This window comes from Macaca nemestrina, chromosome 2 (genome assembly GCF_043159975.1).
Source record: "Macaca nemestrina isolate mMacNem1 chromosome 2, mMacNem.hap1, whole genome shotgun sequence".
In the NCBI taxonomy this organism is placed as follows: domain Eukaryota; kingdom Metazoa; phylum Chordata; class Mammalia; order Primates; family Cercopithecidae; genus Macaca; species Macaca nemestrina.
The window spans coordinates 37,236,969-37,253,605 of record NC_092126.1 but is presented as its reverse complement, the minus strand read 5'-3'; the positions used below and the strand labels follow the sequence as shown (position 1 = coordinate 37,253,605).

Genomic DNA, 16,637 nt, shown 5'->3' with positions numbered 1-16,637 from the left:
CATTTAAATTTGCCTATTAAGTTTTTTACTATATCTCTATATATACCTATTTTTGTATGTATTATATGTACTTAACTTTTCATAGACTAATTATAGTTAATATTAATATTTCAAGTAGAATGAGGAAATCTTACCTCCATATAGGTACATTCACTCTCCTACTCCATGTTGTAGTTGTCATATATTTCACATCTATCAAAAACCTATCAGATGTTATAATTATTTCTTTCAATTATTATTCATATTGTCAAGAACTTGAGAGGAGAGCAGACTAATATATTTATCTAGATATTTACCATTTCTATCCCTCTTCCAAGTTTTCCTCTGGTATAATTTCTCTTCCATCTGAAGAACTTCCGTTAGCATTTCTTTTGGAGCAAGTGTGTTGGTACCAAATTCTCTTGGCTTTACATCACTTTTCACTGGCTACTTTCCATATTTTTTTCTTTAATAGTTTGATTATGCATCTGGACTTGGATTTTCTTACATTTATCCTGTTTAGAATTCACTGAGTTTCTTGAATCAGTAAGGTTTTATGTCTTTTGCCAGATTTCAGAAGTTTTCATTATTTCCTCAAATATTTTCTCTGCATCACATTATTTCTGTTTGCCTTCTGAGACTTCAGTGACATGAATGTTAGACTTTTAGGTATGGACCTACAGATCCCTGAGGCACTATTCACATTTTCTGTTGTTCAAACTGGACAATACCTGCTGATCTATCTTCAAGTACTCTGTGTTCTCTGTCATTTTCATTCTGCTATTGAGTATATCCAGAGGATTTTTAACCATATTTTTCAGTCTAAAATCTTCACTTACTTCTCCTTTATATCTTCTTTTTATTGCTGATACTTTATATCTTTCCATTTATCTCAAAACTGCTTGCCATTACTTGTTAAAGCATGTTATTGTGGCTGGTTTTTTGTGTGTGGAATTGTGTGGAGTTGGCATCTGTTGATTATCTTTTCCTTTTCAAATTAAGATTTTCCTGAGTCTTTGTAGCTGAGTAGTTTTGAATTGTAGACTTTGCAATGCTATACAGATCTGCCCTGCATGTGCACTACCCAGTGGCCAGTCTGGGACCTGGGCATTAATCTACCCCATAGTTTACTTCCTGAAGACTGTGGTATGATGTTTAGGATGAGATCCATGCATGCACAGTTCAGAGGTGACCACAGGAGTCCATCTACAACTTTATGGAATTGCCTTCTTGAGCTCCCCCCTCTTCATGACCCATTTCTCATTCCTCTACCCAAAAAGCTGGAGCTTCAGTTTCCTCACTCTGCCATATGGGCCTCACAACTGTGTCTGCATCTGGGGCAAATCAGCAGAAAACAGAGAGAAAAAACAATAAATATTTGCCCTCATTTTCTTGGGACTGTAACTTCTCTGGTAGAAGAAAATAGTTATCCTTGCCCCAAAGTTGTAGGTGCCTGCATGGCCACCAACATCACTGCTGCCATTGCTACCAACAGAATTGCCTGGGGACTGAGTTGGGAAATAACAGAATAAAGAGGGGGAAAACCAACAAAAGATTTCTTTCGCTCTCTCTGACTCTTAGGGGTTCCCTTTCTCACTCTGCAGGCCAGAAAGAGAGGATTTCTCTTGTGTGCTCTTTTTCTGCATCCACTGCACCCTTCTGGGTTTGAGAATGCCTTTAAGTTCAGTCTAGATGATACCAGAGGGGGAAGAAGAATGGTAAATTCACTGTCAATTTGCTAATGCTTTAAAAATTCTTCCCAGTCTTTGCCAGTTATTCTATTATTTACTTTGCAGAATCCTCTAATAGTTGCCCCTTACATTCAGTACATTGTTTATAATTGCATTCAGTGGGAGAGACAGGGCTGAGTTTGCTTTACTCCATCTTGCCTGAATTTGGAAACTATCTGCTTGGTTTGTTGTTGTTTTGATTTAAAGAAAAAAGCAAGGATGATTTGTACACACAAAAGAAAGTTCTAAAACTAATTGTTTTGTTATTCAATCATCAGTCATGAGGCATTTACCCTTTCCTGGCAGCATCTGGTTGAGAATGTCATCTCTTTTTCCTTTGTAGGGACACAACTGACTGTGGAAGTCCACCCTCGAGATGCCATGCCCCAGCTACTCAAGAAGTTCTCCTTGGCTAAACGTATGTATGACAGAGGTACTCATGGTGGAGGGCTGGCAGAGAGGATTGAAGGCAGCTGGTTGGGCCAGATCCCAGCGCAAGCATCTTCTGAGGGAAGGAGAAGAGTGACATGGGCCTGCAAACTGGGAAAAGGCAGAAGCATGACAGCTTCATCCTTGGAGACTCTTTTCTCCACACCCAGCTACCACTGATTTTGCATCTCTGGAATTAGTCATAGGTAACACAAGACATTTAGCTGAAGACACATTGCATCACAAGAGTGTTGTTGCTGTGGCTTTTAGATACCATTTGTTTACTGCCCAAAAAGTGGCATGCAAAATGCTAAGTACTTTAACATTTATTAACTTTTTAACCTTTTGATGTATACTAATATTATCCCCACTTTTTAAATCAGCAAAGTGAGGCTTAGAGAGGTGAAGTGACTACCCATGTCACCCAGCTAGGAAGTGGGTCAGAACCCAGGTATGACTCTGAAACCTGTGGTCTTAACCAGCATACTTTTCAGCCCTCAGTGCAGTGCACATAGGCCCAGGCCCAGGACCATGATGTCTCCCCAACTCCCTTCTCAGTCCCCTCCCTGCATCTGTCCACCTTATTGCTAAACAGGGACCTCAGGAGGAATGCAGGTTAAGTAACAGAGGCTGCAGAACAACTGAGGCTCAAGTCCTTTTTAGGTCCATGCAGTGAGCCACAGTCCTCCAAAACTGTCTGGTCCTGTAGTTGTCAGCAGTCAGGATCTCAAGAGAGTAGTCTACTGTAAAGAGGGCAGGCTCTAGGGTCGACTGTCTTGGTTCATGTTTCAGCTGTGTGACCTTCGGCCAGTGGCCTAACCCCTCTTTTAAACTCAGTTTTCTCATCTATAAAAGAAGGAAAATAAGTGAAGCTGCCTCATAAGATTATAATGAGTTAAATGAGGGAGTAAATGTAAAGCCCAAACCAGGCAGAGTAAGTGTGTAACAAATGCTAGCTATCATTTTGAACCTTTATCATTCTATCAAAAACTTAGGTGGGAAAAAAATGTAGGTGCGAAATACAAAATGCAGGTGTGAGAAATAAATGGAGCACTGTTTCTCAGAATGACCTGCGTGTGGTTGCAATCTTCTTTGTTATATTTATAGCCTAAAGTGGCCTTCAGGGGCATAAAACTACCTGCTTTGGCATCCCCACCTTCAACTCCTCCTGATCCCATCAGGGACCCAAATCTTCCTGACCTGATTCCAGATCAGCAGGAAAAGTTCCTTTCCTTTTGCCCAGGGAGTCTAATAACTATTGGCTATGATTCTGCCTTTACAGTCTTAGATTTATGGGATTCAGTTGGCCTTTAATCCTCCCAAGGAATAATTTAATTATGACCTGACCCTTCTAGGTTTTGACCTCCATTAGAACTGCTTTCCCCTTTCTGCATCTTTGTTTCCATCCATGGTCAGTTCTTATCCCAGCATTATCTGGCAGTGGATTCAAGAAAGCAGGAAAATCCAAAAGAGGGCAGGAACACCAGGTTCCAGGAGGACCCACTGAATCATCCAAAGTGTTAGGTCAGAGCAAATACTAATTCCAGTTGCAGAATGCAGCTCCCTTTCTTGTCAGCCACTTCCTGGTTCTTAGTCTTCCTTCTGCCATACTAGGAAGTTCCTGGCAATTCCAGCAGCAATTCTGTGGTCAGTGGGGTGGGAACAAGGAGGCTATGAAAAGGAGAGTACAGAGGAGGGGTCAAAAGCAAGGACCACCAGAAGATGAGTCATCAGTGCTTGCATTTCTGTTTCTTCTGAAGTATCTATACTTCTAATCTTTGGAATATTGTAGGTTTACAAGGTGATAAAAATGGAAACACAAGACCCCGGCAACCTGGAGGGAAAGATGCCCATGGTAAGTTCCAGAGTCTTCCAGGAGAATTCTCAAGAGAGCACATGGGGTTAGCCCATAGACTAATCTCCAATTGGCAGTTGCTTCCTGGGTCACTATGCTGAGAGGCTGGGGCCACCTTTGGGTTCAGGAGGGGAAGAGTGTCATGATTGATTAGCAATGTCTGCCATGGATACAGGTGGAGAAGGAAAAAGCTCATGCACCAGATGTCATCCTAAAGCTAAAGTGTACCTCCGCCAATAACAAGGCAGACCATTATAGGAAACATATTAAAATCATAATTCAGGATTATGTTAACTTTAAATGGAATGCCAAATGTCTGTAAGGTAGGAGGCATGTGAATAAGCAGAGTGAGGCAGAGGAATGAGAGGCATGATAGACAGCCTGTGTTGGAATCCTGCTTTTGCCCCTCATTTGCCTTCCCTTTGCCTCAGTTTCCCCCTTAGTAGACCAGATGTTATCTAAGGCTGGGTGCAGCGCCATACTTCTTCCTATTGTTTTGCTTTAAAATCAGAATAATTTAATGGCACTGATATATTAAATGTATTTATGTAGAATCATATTTAGATCTTATATAATCTCCTCACAGGTAGATTTAATGAGGCATAAATCATGGGCATTTTTAATGTTCAGATATTGGAAAATGGAACCAAGAAAGGGGAAAACTAGTAATAGGGTTTTTAATAGCATTTTAGAAATGCCATCTTTATTCTAAATAGGAGTGCAGGGAGGCCTCATTTGCAGAGCTATACTGAGTGGAAATCTGTTGGATGTGTGAGTCCACTTTGAATGCACTTAGGTCACCCTGATAGCTCTTGTGAGAGAATGATAGGAACAGATTCTGCAGAGGGAGAGGGCACTGAGAAGGGGGAAGGCTCAGCAGGGGCCTGCCTGAGTATCCCGTCTTCTCTGGCTGCATTTGGACCACACAGGGCAGGGGTTGATGACATAAGTCATGGTGGCCAGGCAAGAAACCCCTGGGCCCAAATATTGGTCAGCTCCCCAGTAAGTGGGCATTGCCTCTCAAACCATGCTGGCCCAGAAGAGGGTCACAAAAGGGCTGGGGCAAGGTCTAGAGGTGACACACACCCCTCCCCACATCTTTCAGGTCTAATAGCACCAGATTAAGTGACTCTCACTGACAGTGGCAGCCCTGAGGATGTGTGGGCAAATGCACCTGCAGTGTCCCCCACCAGGCAGGGAGGCCGCATGTCCTTCCCTGCATGTACTTGCAGAGGAGCCCCACACCCTGCACCCTCCCAGAGAGCAGTGTGTCACTAACATCACATGATTTGCCATCTCATTCATGCTCCCGGGAATCCCACAGATGTGTACCTGAGGCCGGGGAGCTGGGTCCAGTCCCTCCCAGCAAGGTGGAGGTCAGAACCAGACTGGAACCAAGGTAGAAGTGCAGGCCCATCCGGTGCTTTCTCACATGGCCCTACTCGTCCCAGACTTCCTACCATACCCTGGGGCCTCTCCAACACACCTCACTTGCCCAGCACCCAGAGGCTCCGGACATGGAGGCTGAAGGTGGGTGGGTCCACCTGGGTCAGGGGCTGAGTTCCTCTTTGGTCCCAGTTTCTTCCTACTCCTATCCTGTCTTCCCACCCAGCCTCCCTGATTTTGATCTGCCTGACTCAGGGACCCTTGGTTAAGAAAGGATCTGCCAGAGCCCAGGCTCTCTTCTGGGCTGGGACAGCGGTCTGCTGTCCATGCATCTGTTGGTCTAACCATTGGCCAGGCAGCCTTGCAGCAGCCCCCCAGCAGCAGCTGATTATAGCTGTCCTGTGTCCAGTGGGAAGCTTGCATGATTGCTGGCCCTGCATCAGCACTGGTCTCGAGTTTTCTCCCCTCCCTATAGCTCTGTCTCAGAGACCTGACTCATGGCTTGGTCTCTGGGCAGGAGGCTCCCTGTGAGTAAGGCTAAGCATAGATGAGTGATTTGGAGGCCCAGACTTTCTCAGGGCCCTGTTACCAGAATGCCATCACACATGGTTGAGATGCTCAAGTCTCCAGTTGACCAAGGGCAAAGGAGGAAGCCTATCTGGGTGCCAAACGCACCTTACCCTGCAGGACCCAGATGGCCCGGCCTTTCCATGCCCTCCTTCTCCACCCAGGTGTCCTTTGGCACCTCCACCCCAGCGCTGTGGTTGTGGCACAGACCTCCCTCCTTGAGCCTGTGAGCATGAGCAGCACTGCCTGGACACTCCCCAAAGAGCATTCATTCCCGGGAAAAATAACAGGGAATCCACGGAAAACCAAACGGTGGGAAAAAGGAGATTCCATCATCAATATGTCTGGGAACTGCTGGGTTAACTGAGGTTAAGCCTGTTTCCTACTTCTGACTTCTCAGAGTCTGCAGTAGGCGTATGTTCCCTGTAGGCCTCTAAGAGGACTGTGGGAGTTGCCATAGTTCCCAAACTAACTTGATCAGGGGACCCTTCTAGGAAAGTTCCCATATAGCTCTTAGGCTCAATGTTTCAGGCTTTGAGAATTGTCTTAAAAGTTGGACAGCCACAGCTCCTCAAAGAGACAGCAAGGCCTAGGCCAGACAGCCCTCCTCAGTGGGTCTCAGCTGCTGACCAAGCTGCCCTGTGTTTCCAGCCTACCCTTGGGATCGATCCAGCCTGAAATCCATGTCCCTGGACCTGCGGCAGTTTGAGAAACTGGATCTCCACGCCTCACAGGTAGGAGAGCTGGCTGCTCTGACCATGGGCCCCTTCGAGGTGGCTCAAGAGTTCTAGCAAAGCCTCTCCCCAGACACCTCCTGAGCATAACCTGAGTGGCTTGGTTGGATGGCCCTGGAATGCCTTTTCATAGCATATGGATGGGGACAGAAGGCACAAAGCAGCAGCCCCTGCCCAGGGCCAGAGGCCCTTCCATCCCCCACCCCACCCACGATCCTGTTGCTCCCACCCAATACCACACACCCTGGAGCGCTTCATTGGCGGGCCCCTCTGGCCAGCCCTGACCTGCCTTCTCCATGCCCCTTTTGGCATTTCTGCTTCTAAGCTCTGCCCACCTCCAGTCCATGGAGGAAGGGAGGAGAGGATGGGAGGACCATGGATGTAGATGGCCATGACCACTATAATCACAGCCGTGCTCACCTCCGAAGTGCATGAGCTGCCAAGCTCTCACGCCTCTGGGCCTGAGCATGTCTCAGGTGCAGGTGGGAGGGGCAGATGAAAAGCTGAAACACTAGGGACATATGGGAGTCATTGGAGCCAGGCAGGAGCTTCAGCACGGAGAGTCTGATAGGAGGAACAAGGTGCTGAACACTTTTGTGAAGTTAGGACATTAAGTGATCTTAGAAAGGCCACCTTGTAGGTACTCAGGAACCTTGTTTGTTGAAATAATGAGTGGATGGTGGGTGCATGGATCAAGAAAGCCAGATGAGAAGTAAGGACATGAGTTGAGGGCATCCTCCTGTCCTGGCAGAAGACATGACCTGGATTAAGTGGAGACATTGAGGAAACAGAGGAGTGGAAAGGCCAATCCTGAGCTAGGGGCAGAGGGGAAGAACTCCATCACCAGTAGGTGTGGAGTGGGTGGGAGGTGGGGGAGAGGGACTCCCGGATGGCTGGATTGACTCCTGGAGGGTGGATCAGTGCCTCCCCATGAGGAGCAAGGGAGAAGGAGCAGGTTTTAGGGGGTGAGTGTGTTTGGGATATGAGGGGCCCTACTCTCTGTGGCACATCCGGGGGAATTGCCCCCTGGGCAGCTGAATATACAAGCCTGGAAAGGTCTGGGCTGGAGACACTGATTGGGAGTCATCAGATTTCATTAAGAGCTGAAGCCATAGGTTGGGTATCATATTGCAGGGGCGGAGGAAGCCCATAGGGCGTGGAGCCATCAAAGAGGCTGGGGCAAGGCCAGGAAGGGTCAGAGTTCTGGAAGGTCTAGGGAGGGGCTCCCTGGGGCAGGCGTGGTCAACAGTGTGAGCTGTGCTATCTGCTCAAGTGAGATCAGGGCAGACTCATGTTGGCTACTGCAGCATCAAAGTGCACCTTACCTCCAGAGGGGCAGTGCACAGGGGCTGGAGCCTCAGGCCTCAGACCTCAGGTGGGTGGAAGAGCAAGCAGGAGGTGAGTAGTGGGGAGTGAGGAGAAGATCCCACAGGAGCCTGCAGAGAAGGGGAGGCTAGACATGAGCAGAACTGAGGAGACTGGGAGGGCATCCTAAGGTGGGGGAACAAGGAGGCATGGGGCAGCCAGGAAAGGAAGGGAGGAGGTGAGGGCATAGGAGAAGGAGGCCATTGATTGAAGAGGGGAAGTCCCTGCAAAGGCTGAAGATCTGAGACATAGAGATAGTTGAAGCAGGAGGGAAGGATGAGGCTCTTAGTGAGGAAGTCCCACCTGGCCTGCTGTGAAGTGGAGGCCAGGCCATTCCCTGTGACTGAGGGAAGTCGGTGGGGTCAGGAGTCTGCAAAGTGCCCGGACTTTTGTAATGGCCATCAGAAGGGATGGGTCAGGCTGCTAGCCATACTCAGAAAACAGTGCCAGGAAGCCAGCGGAGGCCAGAGACCCAGCCACAGAGCAGGGAGTGGCCAGAGCAAGCCAGGCCCAGGTGGGGCCAGGAGGTGGGGACCAAAGGACCAGAAGCCATGGCACTGAAGTAGAAGGCTAAGTCAGGACGCCAGGCTGCAGTGCAGGCCAGCAATGCTGAGTACCATTCGGGGCCCTGGGACAGGGACAAGGACAAAGTCTGTGGCGTTGGAGCTGGACATAGAAGAAAATGAAACAGAAAGCGGCTGAGAGAGTAGAACAGGGGCCCAGAGGTCTCCAGAGGTCAGGGTGCCAGTGTGCTGGGCCAGTGGTCAGCAGGTGGGTCCTGGAGTCCCTTGTGAGCAGTGAGATGGTTCCAGCTGAAAACAAGGTCCTGGAGTACCCTCAAGGTGGGGGCTGCAGGGAATGTGGGCACCATTGCAGGACCCATTGCCCCAGCTTCTCTATAGAGATTAAACATGGTCAGGGCCACCTTTCCAGCAATCTCAGCCCTGTTTCCCTGAGGGCCCCTAGGAAGAAAACTAATTTGTTCTTTTTTATCATAAAATAACATAAAATGTGCCATTTTAATAATTTTTAAATGTACAATTCACTAGCATTAATTATATTCACAATGCTGTCTACTCATCACCCAAAACAGAAGCTCTGTACCCATTAAGCAATGAAATTCCCATTTCTCCTCCCCCAGCCCCCAGTAATCTCTACTTACTGTCTATGACCTTTCCTACTCTAGGTATTTCATATGAGTGGAATCATACAATATTTGTCCTTTTGTGTCTGGCTTATGTCACTTAGCATCATGTTTTCAAGGTTCATCCGTGTCGTAGCATATATAGAACTAAATTCCTTCTTTTTATAGTTGAATAATATTCCCATTATATAGTATACATACTGTATATACTCTATTTTATTTGTCCTTTCATTCATGGATGGATGTTTTTTAACCTTTTGTCTATTGTGGATTTGTTGCAATGAACACTGGGGAAACAATGTCTGTTTGAGTCTCTGCCTTCAGTTTTTTGGGGTGTATACCTTGGACTGAAATTGCTAGATCATATGATAATTCTACATTTAACTTTCGGAGAAACTATCAAAATGTTGTCCACAGCAGCTGCACCATTTTACCTTCCCACCAGCATCGTACGAGGGTTCCAATTCCTCCATATTCATGCCAACACATTATTTTCTGGTTTCATTTTTCAATAGTCATTTCATTAGGTCCGCAGTGGTATCTCATTGTGGTTTTGATTTACATTTCTCTCATGACTAAGGATGTTGAGCAATTTTTATGTGCTTATTGGCCATTTGTATATCTTCTTTAGAGAAATATCTGTTCAAGTCCTTTGCCCCTTTTTGAATTGGGTTGGTTTTGTTTTTGTGGAGTTCTAGGAGTTCTTTTTATATTCTGAATATTTAGCCCTTATTGGATATATGATTTGCAATGTTTTCTCTCATTTTGTAAGTTATCTTTTTGCTTTCTAAATGATATCGTTTAATGTACAGAAATTTTTTATTTTCACGAATGGCCTTTTATCTGTTTTTTTCTTTGTTGCTTGTGCCTTTGGTGCCATATCTAAGAATTCATTGCCAAATCCAAGGTCATGAAGATTAACCCCAGTGTTTTCTTCTAAGAGTTTTACGGTTTAAGCTCTTATATTTGAGTCACTGATCCATTTTGAGTTGATTTTTGTATATGGCATGAGGTAGAGATCCAATTTTATTCTTTTGCATGTGGAAACCCAATTGTCCCAGCATCATTTGTAAAAGAGACTCTTCTTTCCCCACTGAATGGACTTGACACCCTTGTCAAAGATCCGCTAACCATAGATATGTGGGTCCATTTCTGGACTCTCAGTTATATTCCATTTGTCTATATAATCTTTATGGCAGTATCAAACTGTTTTGATTACTGTAGTTCTACAGTAAGTTTTGAAAATGGGAAATTTGTGTCCTTCAAATGTGTTCTTTTTTCAAAATTGTTTTGGCTACTTGGAATGTATAGGAATTTGAGAACTGATTTTTCCATTTCAGCACCAAAAGCTATTGGAATTTTGATAAGGATTATGTTAAATCCTTAGTATTGACCATGACCAGGGGCTGCTACAGCTGTCCAGATGCCTGCCTGGCTAGCCCCCAGATCTGCAGAGAAAAGCTGTGGTGGCTCTAGTGCCTGTGATTGAGCTGGTCAGCACCACCTGCCCTGTCCAACTTCCCCCACCTCCTCCCAATTGGTCCTCAGCCAGCCTTTGCCCCTCAGGGCCTCTCCTCCAGCTTCTCTGCCTGGGGGAAGAGCAGCACGGGCTATAGGTGCAAGGTATTGGGCTGTCAACAGCCCCTCCTTGAGGCCCTAATACAGCATCCCCTTCCTGCTCCCCAGGTGACAGCCAAGAGTGGCCTAGACGAACTGGTGAGTGATCTGCTCCAGGAGGCCCATACTGACCTGGAAAGGGTCCGTGCCATCTGGATCTGGATCTGCCATCACATAGGTAGGCCCACCTGTGGCACTGCTGGCTCTAGAATCCCTTGCTTCCTTTCCCCGCAGGCCTCTGCTCCTATCAGGTTATTCACGTGTGCAGAGTGACATGAAAGGTGGGCGGGGAGAGGGACCCAGGAGACTGGACTGATGAACCAGAGAGTTACCAAGGAGGATAAAATTTACCATGTGCTATTAGTCTCCATGAAAGTTAGTTGGAGGAGAATCCCTTGCAGCCTTCTGCCCATAGCCAGTGCCCAGAGCTGGAAACTTCATCCAGCAGCAGCCTTCCCTCTGTTCCAGCCTTCCCTCTGTCTCATCTCCACAGAGTTGAGAGCCCGGAGCAGCAGGTCATCTCAAAGAAGGATGATCATTGGTGGGGAGAATTTGCAGCTGTTTGAAAAGTGATTGCAATATCAGAGGGTTCATTAAATACCAGAGCCAGGAAAAGTGGGTTCTCCACTTCCTGCTCCTACACTAGCAATGTTGGCCACTAGTCCCAGCTCAGTCTCCAAGGTTCTTGGAGCCACCTGAGGGACGTAGGCCTATGCAGCTGCCCACAGCTCTCCACAGGATGGCCTTGGGAAGCTCCCAGGTCAAGCAGAACTGCAGAGGTGGTGGCTAAGGGATGCTGCCCCTTGCCCCCTTGCAAACACAAATGAGAGTGGACAGGGCCAGATCACGAGGTGGACTCCTAGTCCTTTGACATAAAGACCAGCTGGGTCTTTCTCAGCCTGCTGCCACTGGGCTTTTCTTTTGTTCTTCTGGAACAACAGTTGGGAATGCAGCTTAGAGAATGAGCTTGCCAGGCACAGGTAGGAGGTCCAAACTGAGGATTTGAGAGACCCCCAGCTCCCATCCCAACTCCACCAGCTGTGCCTGTGCCTTAAAGAGGCAGGGTCAGAAACAGGACATTTATAGGACTTCATTACCGCTCCTATCCCCATGCCAATACACACATACACAGTCCCTTTGGGGTCCTCAGTGGCTACAGAGACTTCTGCCTTAGGGCCTCACCGCAGGCCTCAGGCTTCTTTGCAATGTCTTCATCCCCTCCTTAGTGAAGTGACAGGCTGTGGGAGAGCAGCCTTCTCCACTTGGGGACGAGCTCTGTGTGCCCTATGGGTCAGCGTGAGGCCTCCGGGCTGTAGGAAGACGGGATCAGTGATTTCACTGGAACTGTGTGCAGAGCTGTGTGGTGGGGATTAGCAGAGAGAGCCCCATGCCCCTGCACTGTCCTACTCCCTTCTCCTCCTAGCCCCTCCTCAGGGGTTTGGGGAGCCAGGTGGCACCCTCTGCCAAGGCCTGCTCCTCCTCTCGCCACTTGCAAAAAGAGGTGACAGTTCCACAGATCCCATGTGGGCTGCGGCTGTAGTTCCATTCAGCCCACTGTGGTTTCCTGGGGCTGGTGGCGGCCAGAGCACAGCTAGGGGTGGGGGTGGAGTCTTCTCGCCTCCCAGGCTCAGGTTCCTCATGATCCCCTCACCCGCCCTGTAGAGTACGACATTGCAGCTGCTCAGGAGAAGGACCGCCAAGCCTTCAAACCCACTGACATCCTGCGGACCCAGAAGACCAACTGTGACGGCTACGCTGGCCTCTTTGAGAGAATGTGCAGGTACGAGAGACAGGAGTCCCCATGCTGACCACCAGATCCATCCCTCTCCCTCTTCCACAGTGCCACGTGCCTTTGCCCACATGCCAGGCCTGAAACCTGAGTTTGCAAACTCTGCTCTGGAACCCAAGTGAGTCCTGGAAAGGTCAATTTCTCCCTTTTTAACACCAGCATAATTGACTTTGTACCATCTGCCGGGCTTCGCGATGCATTAACATAATGGCAGATGAATGCACAGAGATAATTTGGTTATAAAAAGCCTTTTTTCCGCCTTCTCCCATCTCTATGCAGCTGAAGGGTAAAAGAATAGCAGGCCTGGGAGCGGGAGGACAGTGGCTGCAGATGCCAAGGGGACTGTGAAAGGCTGTCCTCAGGGCTGACACAGGGGGCCTCTTTTGGGGGAAACAAAAGATCTCCCACCTGAAAAGATTTGTCAGTTGGACAGCTGAATCACTAGGAAGCAGCTTCTCTTGGAGTCGCTGGGCTCCATTTTCAGCACTCTGGGAGTGGGCATATGGCCAGGTTGCTGGGGTGGGAGACAGCTCTGGCCTGAGCAGGAGAATGGGCCATTGCCGGTTCCCAGTGACTCAAAACAGGCTTAAGATGTGGGGTGGGGGGAGGGGATGGCCACTGACCTCCACAGCTTCCTGAGCCTACTCTCTGAGGTCTGCTGGGTTCCCCCAGAAAACAGTCAGCTAGCCCTGGGGCCATCAAAGAACCCCTCCCCGGGGGTGGATGAACGGCTGCCCACTGTCTCTGTAGGCTTCGGGGAGTGAGTCTTCTCAGGCACCCAGATGTCAGTCCACCAGAACTGCAGGTGGCAATTCATCAAAACAAGCGTAACACTTAGTCCACAGCAGGCAGTTTTGATAGCCTCAGCGGTGCAGAGGTGGCAGCTGCTGGGCACTGGGTGCATGCAACCTATTCCTGGCCCAAACCCCCTGTTGTGCTGCCTCCTGCCCCCCATCACCACTGCCAAGAACAGGCACCCACCCGGCTGCTGAGTTGCTCTAACGACCTCCTGCTCTGCTCCCTGTTTTTCCCTTTTCTCACTTTCAAGGCCATTTCCTGAGACCACAGCCCCAGAGGCAGCCACAGTGGGTCAGGGTACAGAAGATGCCACCCTGGCTGCTTCCCACCCCCTACTCCAGACCCAAGCATACCCCCTGCTGCCTGTGGGCCTCTCCAGGAGCCTGGATCCTCACTGGCCTCTCTACCCAGGCTCCCCTGGTCCTGGGTTCCTAACACCGCTAAAGGATCACACTGTCTGGCAAAGTCCTCCAAAATCTGACCTCAGCCAAGTTTCCAGCCTTGCACTGTGTGACACCACCTTCCCATCCACCTCTGCATGCACACCTGCTCCCTCTCCCCAGTGCTCCTCCCAGGCCCCACTCCAGGACAGCCCACAACCTTCCCTGTCATGTAGAAATGACAGGAAATGACAGGATATTCCTAGCAGACTTACGTGGAATGGGGCTTATTCTCTTTTAACTGATGAAATAGCCACAAGTCTTAGCTCCATTTGTGCCTAGCATCTTTCAGAACATGATTATTTTCATCTGATTTTGCAAATTTGAAAATGCTTAGCATTTTTTCCAAGTTCCAGGATATATCCCCCTTTATCCAGTATAAGCTTTCTAGCATACTGTAGAAGGAATGCCAGATTCAAAGCTAGAAAGACCTGGGTCTACCACGTACAGTGGTATCGCCTCCTTGATCCAGTATAAGCATCCTAGCATCCTATAGAAGGAGTGCCAAAGTTAAAGCCAGAAAGACCTGGCTCCCAGTGTTTAATTTACCACCTATTCGTTTTGTTCCTTTGGGTAAGGCACTTAACCTTTTGCAGCCTCAGTGCTCTCATCTATACCTGGCAGGGCTATAGGACTCAATGAGACTGCAGTTTTGGGGTTTACCAACCCAACTTTGGGGTGGGTGTTTTTTAACCTGTCTTGTCTTTCTTGAGTATTGATTGGAGTTCTTTTGCTCTGTGGAACTTTCCTACAGACTCCGCCAGCCTGCATAGATTCAGAAAATTGACACTTGCCTTGAGTGAAACTGTCAGCTTTTTGCCCAGGTCCAGATACTTAACAATGGCCCCATTCTGGCCTGCAGCTTATCATTGAAATTCTCGCTAACATTTTGCATCATTTAAAGTTAGTTCCAACATGGTGATTACCACGTGCAAAATTCCTCACATCGCCTGAGATACGTAACAATAGTTCACAGTCCCCTGAATTCCTTTAACTTTTTCTTTAAAGATCAGTAACCTATCTATGCATCCCTCTACTAACTCTCTTTACCTTTAAAATAACTGCCAAAAGTTTGGTAAATTAATTAGCTAATTCCTTAATAACTGAGGACACGTAATCCACACTTGCCGATTTATCCCTGCTTGGTTGTCAGGGTGGCTTCTTAGAAAGAGTTGTACCCACACGGACATCATTACTTTTTGCCAGTCCATTCTACCTCCCTGAAATTGCCTCATTAAAGACTGATTTAATAAAGTAATTTGGTGGGAAATTCAGATATTTTCACAACTTCATTCATTTCCTCTGTCTTTCCCAAGTCACTGATGTGGGGTTTTTTGGTTAGTGCTATAGCTTGTAACTGCTGGTCCAGTTTCCTTCTGACTTTCTATCATCCAATATTAATGTCTCTTTGCCTCAATTGCCCGCATCCTTAATTGATTCTGCCTAATTTCCTTGCAGGAGCCTAGCTTAATTCCCCAGACTGCTGCCCCTGAGTCAGCCTCCAGTAAATTCTCTTCCCGTTAGCATGGCTTTCACATCACCAGCTAGCAGGTTTTTCAGACTTTGGATAAAGCCAGGCGCTTATTACCAGTTTGAGCCCTGACACTAAGGGAGCTGGTTGTCACCAATCAGATGTCAGCTGGCTTTCCACCCATCCTCTAGCTGTCACCAAGAGCAGGGGCAGGAGTGTGTACAGTCAGATGGCTGCTTCTGGTTAGCAGTATGTCCCCTATAATCCTAAAACATCACTTGGTTCCAAAGGCCCCAGAAGATAGGGAGTGGCCATCTAAGCCTTCTTCTGGGAAATGCAGATTCATTGGATAATCTTAAATTATCACCAAATCTGATGCTGGTGTATAAGGCCTCTGAAAGGGACATCTTAGCCCCCCACTCTTATAGCTACACCAAAGGATGGCACTCACAAAGATAAGCTATGTCACTAGTGCAAACCATCTTTTCATTTCACTCTCTGTACCACCTATAAATGTACAGACCAAAACAAAATCTTGATTTACAAAAGAGCTGGTGTAACACAAAGGTGCATCAGGACAACTGCATCCACTGCTGCTTCGGCCACTGGCTAGCTGTGTGTCCCCAGGCAAGGCAGCCTCTCTCTCTGAATAGCTGACTCCTCCCTCACCTGTCGGAGAGGAGGCCTCTGAAGTCACGTCTCATGAGGTTCTGCACAGGGCCCTGGAGAGAGAATTATTAGCAAGATTACTTGTTATTGACCTAGCTGTAAGGGTAATGTGTAAGAAAAGGGAAAAGAGAGCACATGGGAGAAATATAAACACACTGTCAGATTATAAGAAATCAAGTACATAAATTGTGAAAGATAAGCCATGGTTTGTTTGTCCTGCTGCAGTATAGAAACCACAGTATTTTCAACAAAAGAGCAAAAGAAAAGCATACTTCATTGTCTCTCCTACAGGCACCTTCCCTCCCTTTTTCCCCCACTTGGCTCAGACATTCTGGGAGAGGTGATCAGATTTGGGAGAGTCTACCATGGTCAGAGCCCATTGGTGGAGGGTGCGCCTGCCCACCCAGATATTTCAGCCACACTGCTGCTGGGGCCTGGCATTGGTGCTGACTGTAGCAGCATCACACAGTTCCTACGGCAGGGCCTGGACCATCTCAGTATAAAATAATACCAAATTAATACACTAGGATACACTGCACCAAACTGGAACACGCAGATCTTTTTAAATAATAAGGATAATGCATTCATAGAAGACTCAGCAGCTTCAGGGTTCATCAAGGGTACCCAGGTAATGACATTGCCTTCTGCTTGGCTGCCCCTCTGT

At 47.7% G+C, this 16,637-nt stretch overlaps 2 protein-coding genes across 5 annotated transcripts in view; one reads left to right on the top strand and one right to left on the bottom strand.

Annotated features, from left to right (window-relative positions):
• Positions 1 to 16,637, top strand: part of LOC105469892 (kyphoscoliosis peptidase) — a 50,536-nt gene that overhangs the window by 19,275 nt on the left and 14,624 nt on the right. For all 4 annotated transcript variants that reach the window (XM_011721472.2, XM_011721470.2, XM_011721473.2 and 1 more), the window contains 5 exons: positions 2,053 to 2,127; positions 3,931 to 3,993; positions 6,598 to 6,680; positions 10,876 to 10,984; positions 12,469 to 12,586. In XM_011721472.2, coding sequence (XP_011719774.2) covers positions 2,053 to 2,127; positions 3,931 to 3,993; positions 6,598 to 6,680; positions 10,876 to 10,984; positions 12,469 to 12,586 — 448 coding nt within the window. The remainder of the gene's footprint in view (positions 1 to 2,052; positions 2,128 to 3,930; positions 3,994 to 6,597; positions 6,681 to 10,875; positions 10,985 to 12,468; positions 12,587 to 16,637) is intronic.
• LOC105469894 (centrosomal protein 63) overlaps positions 12,582 to 16,637 on the bottom strand; it is a 135,730-nt gene continuing 131,674 nt past the window's right edge. Inside the window, exon 13 of the mRNA XM_024789157.2 lies at positions 12,582 to 16,026. Coding sequence (XP_024644925.2) covers positions 15,970 to 16,026 — 57 coding nt within the window. The 3' untranslated portion in view covers positions 12,582 to 15,969. The remainder of the gene's footprint in view (positions 16,027 to 16,637) is intronic.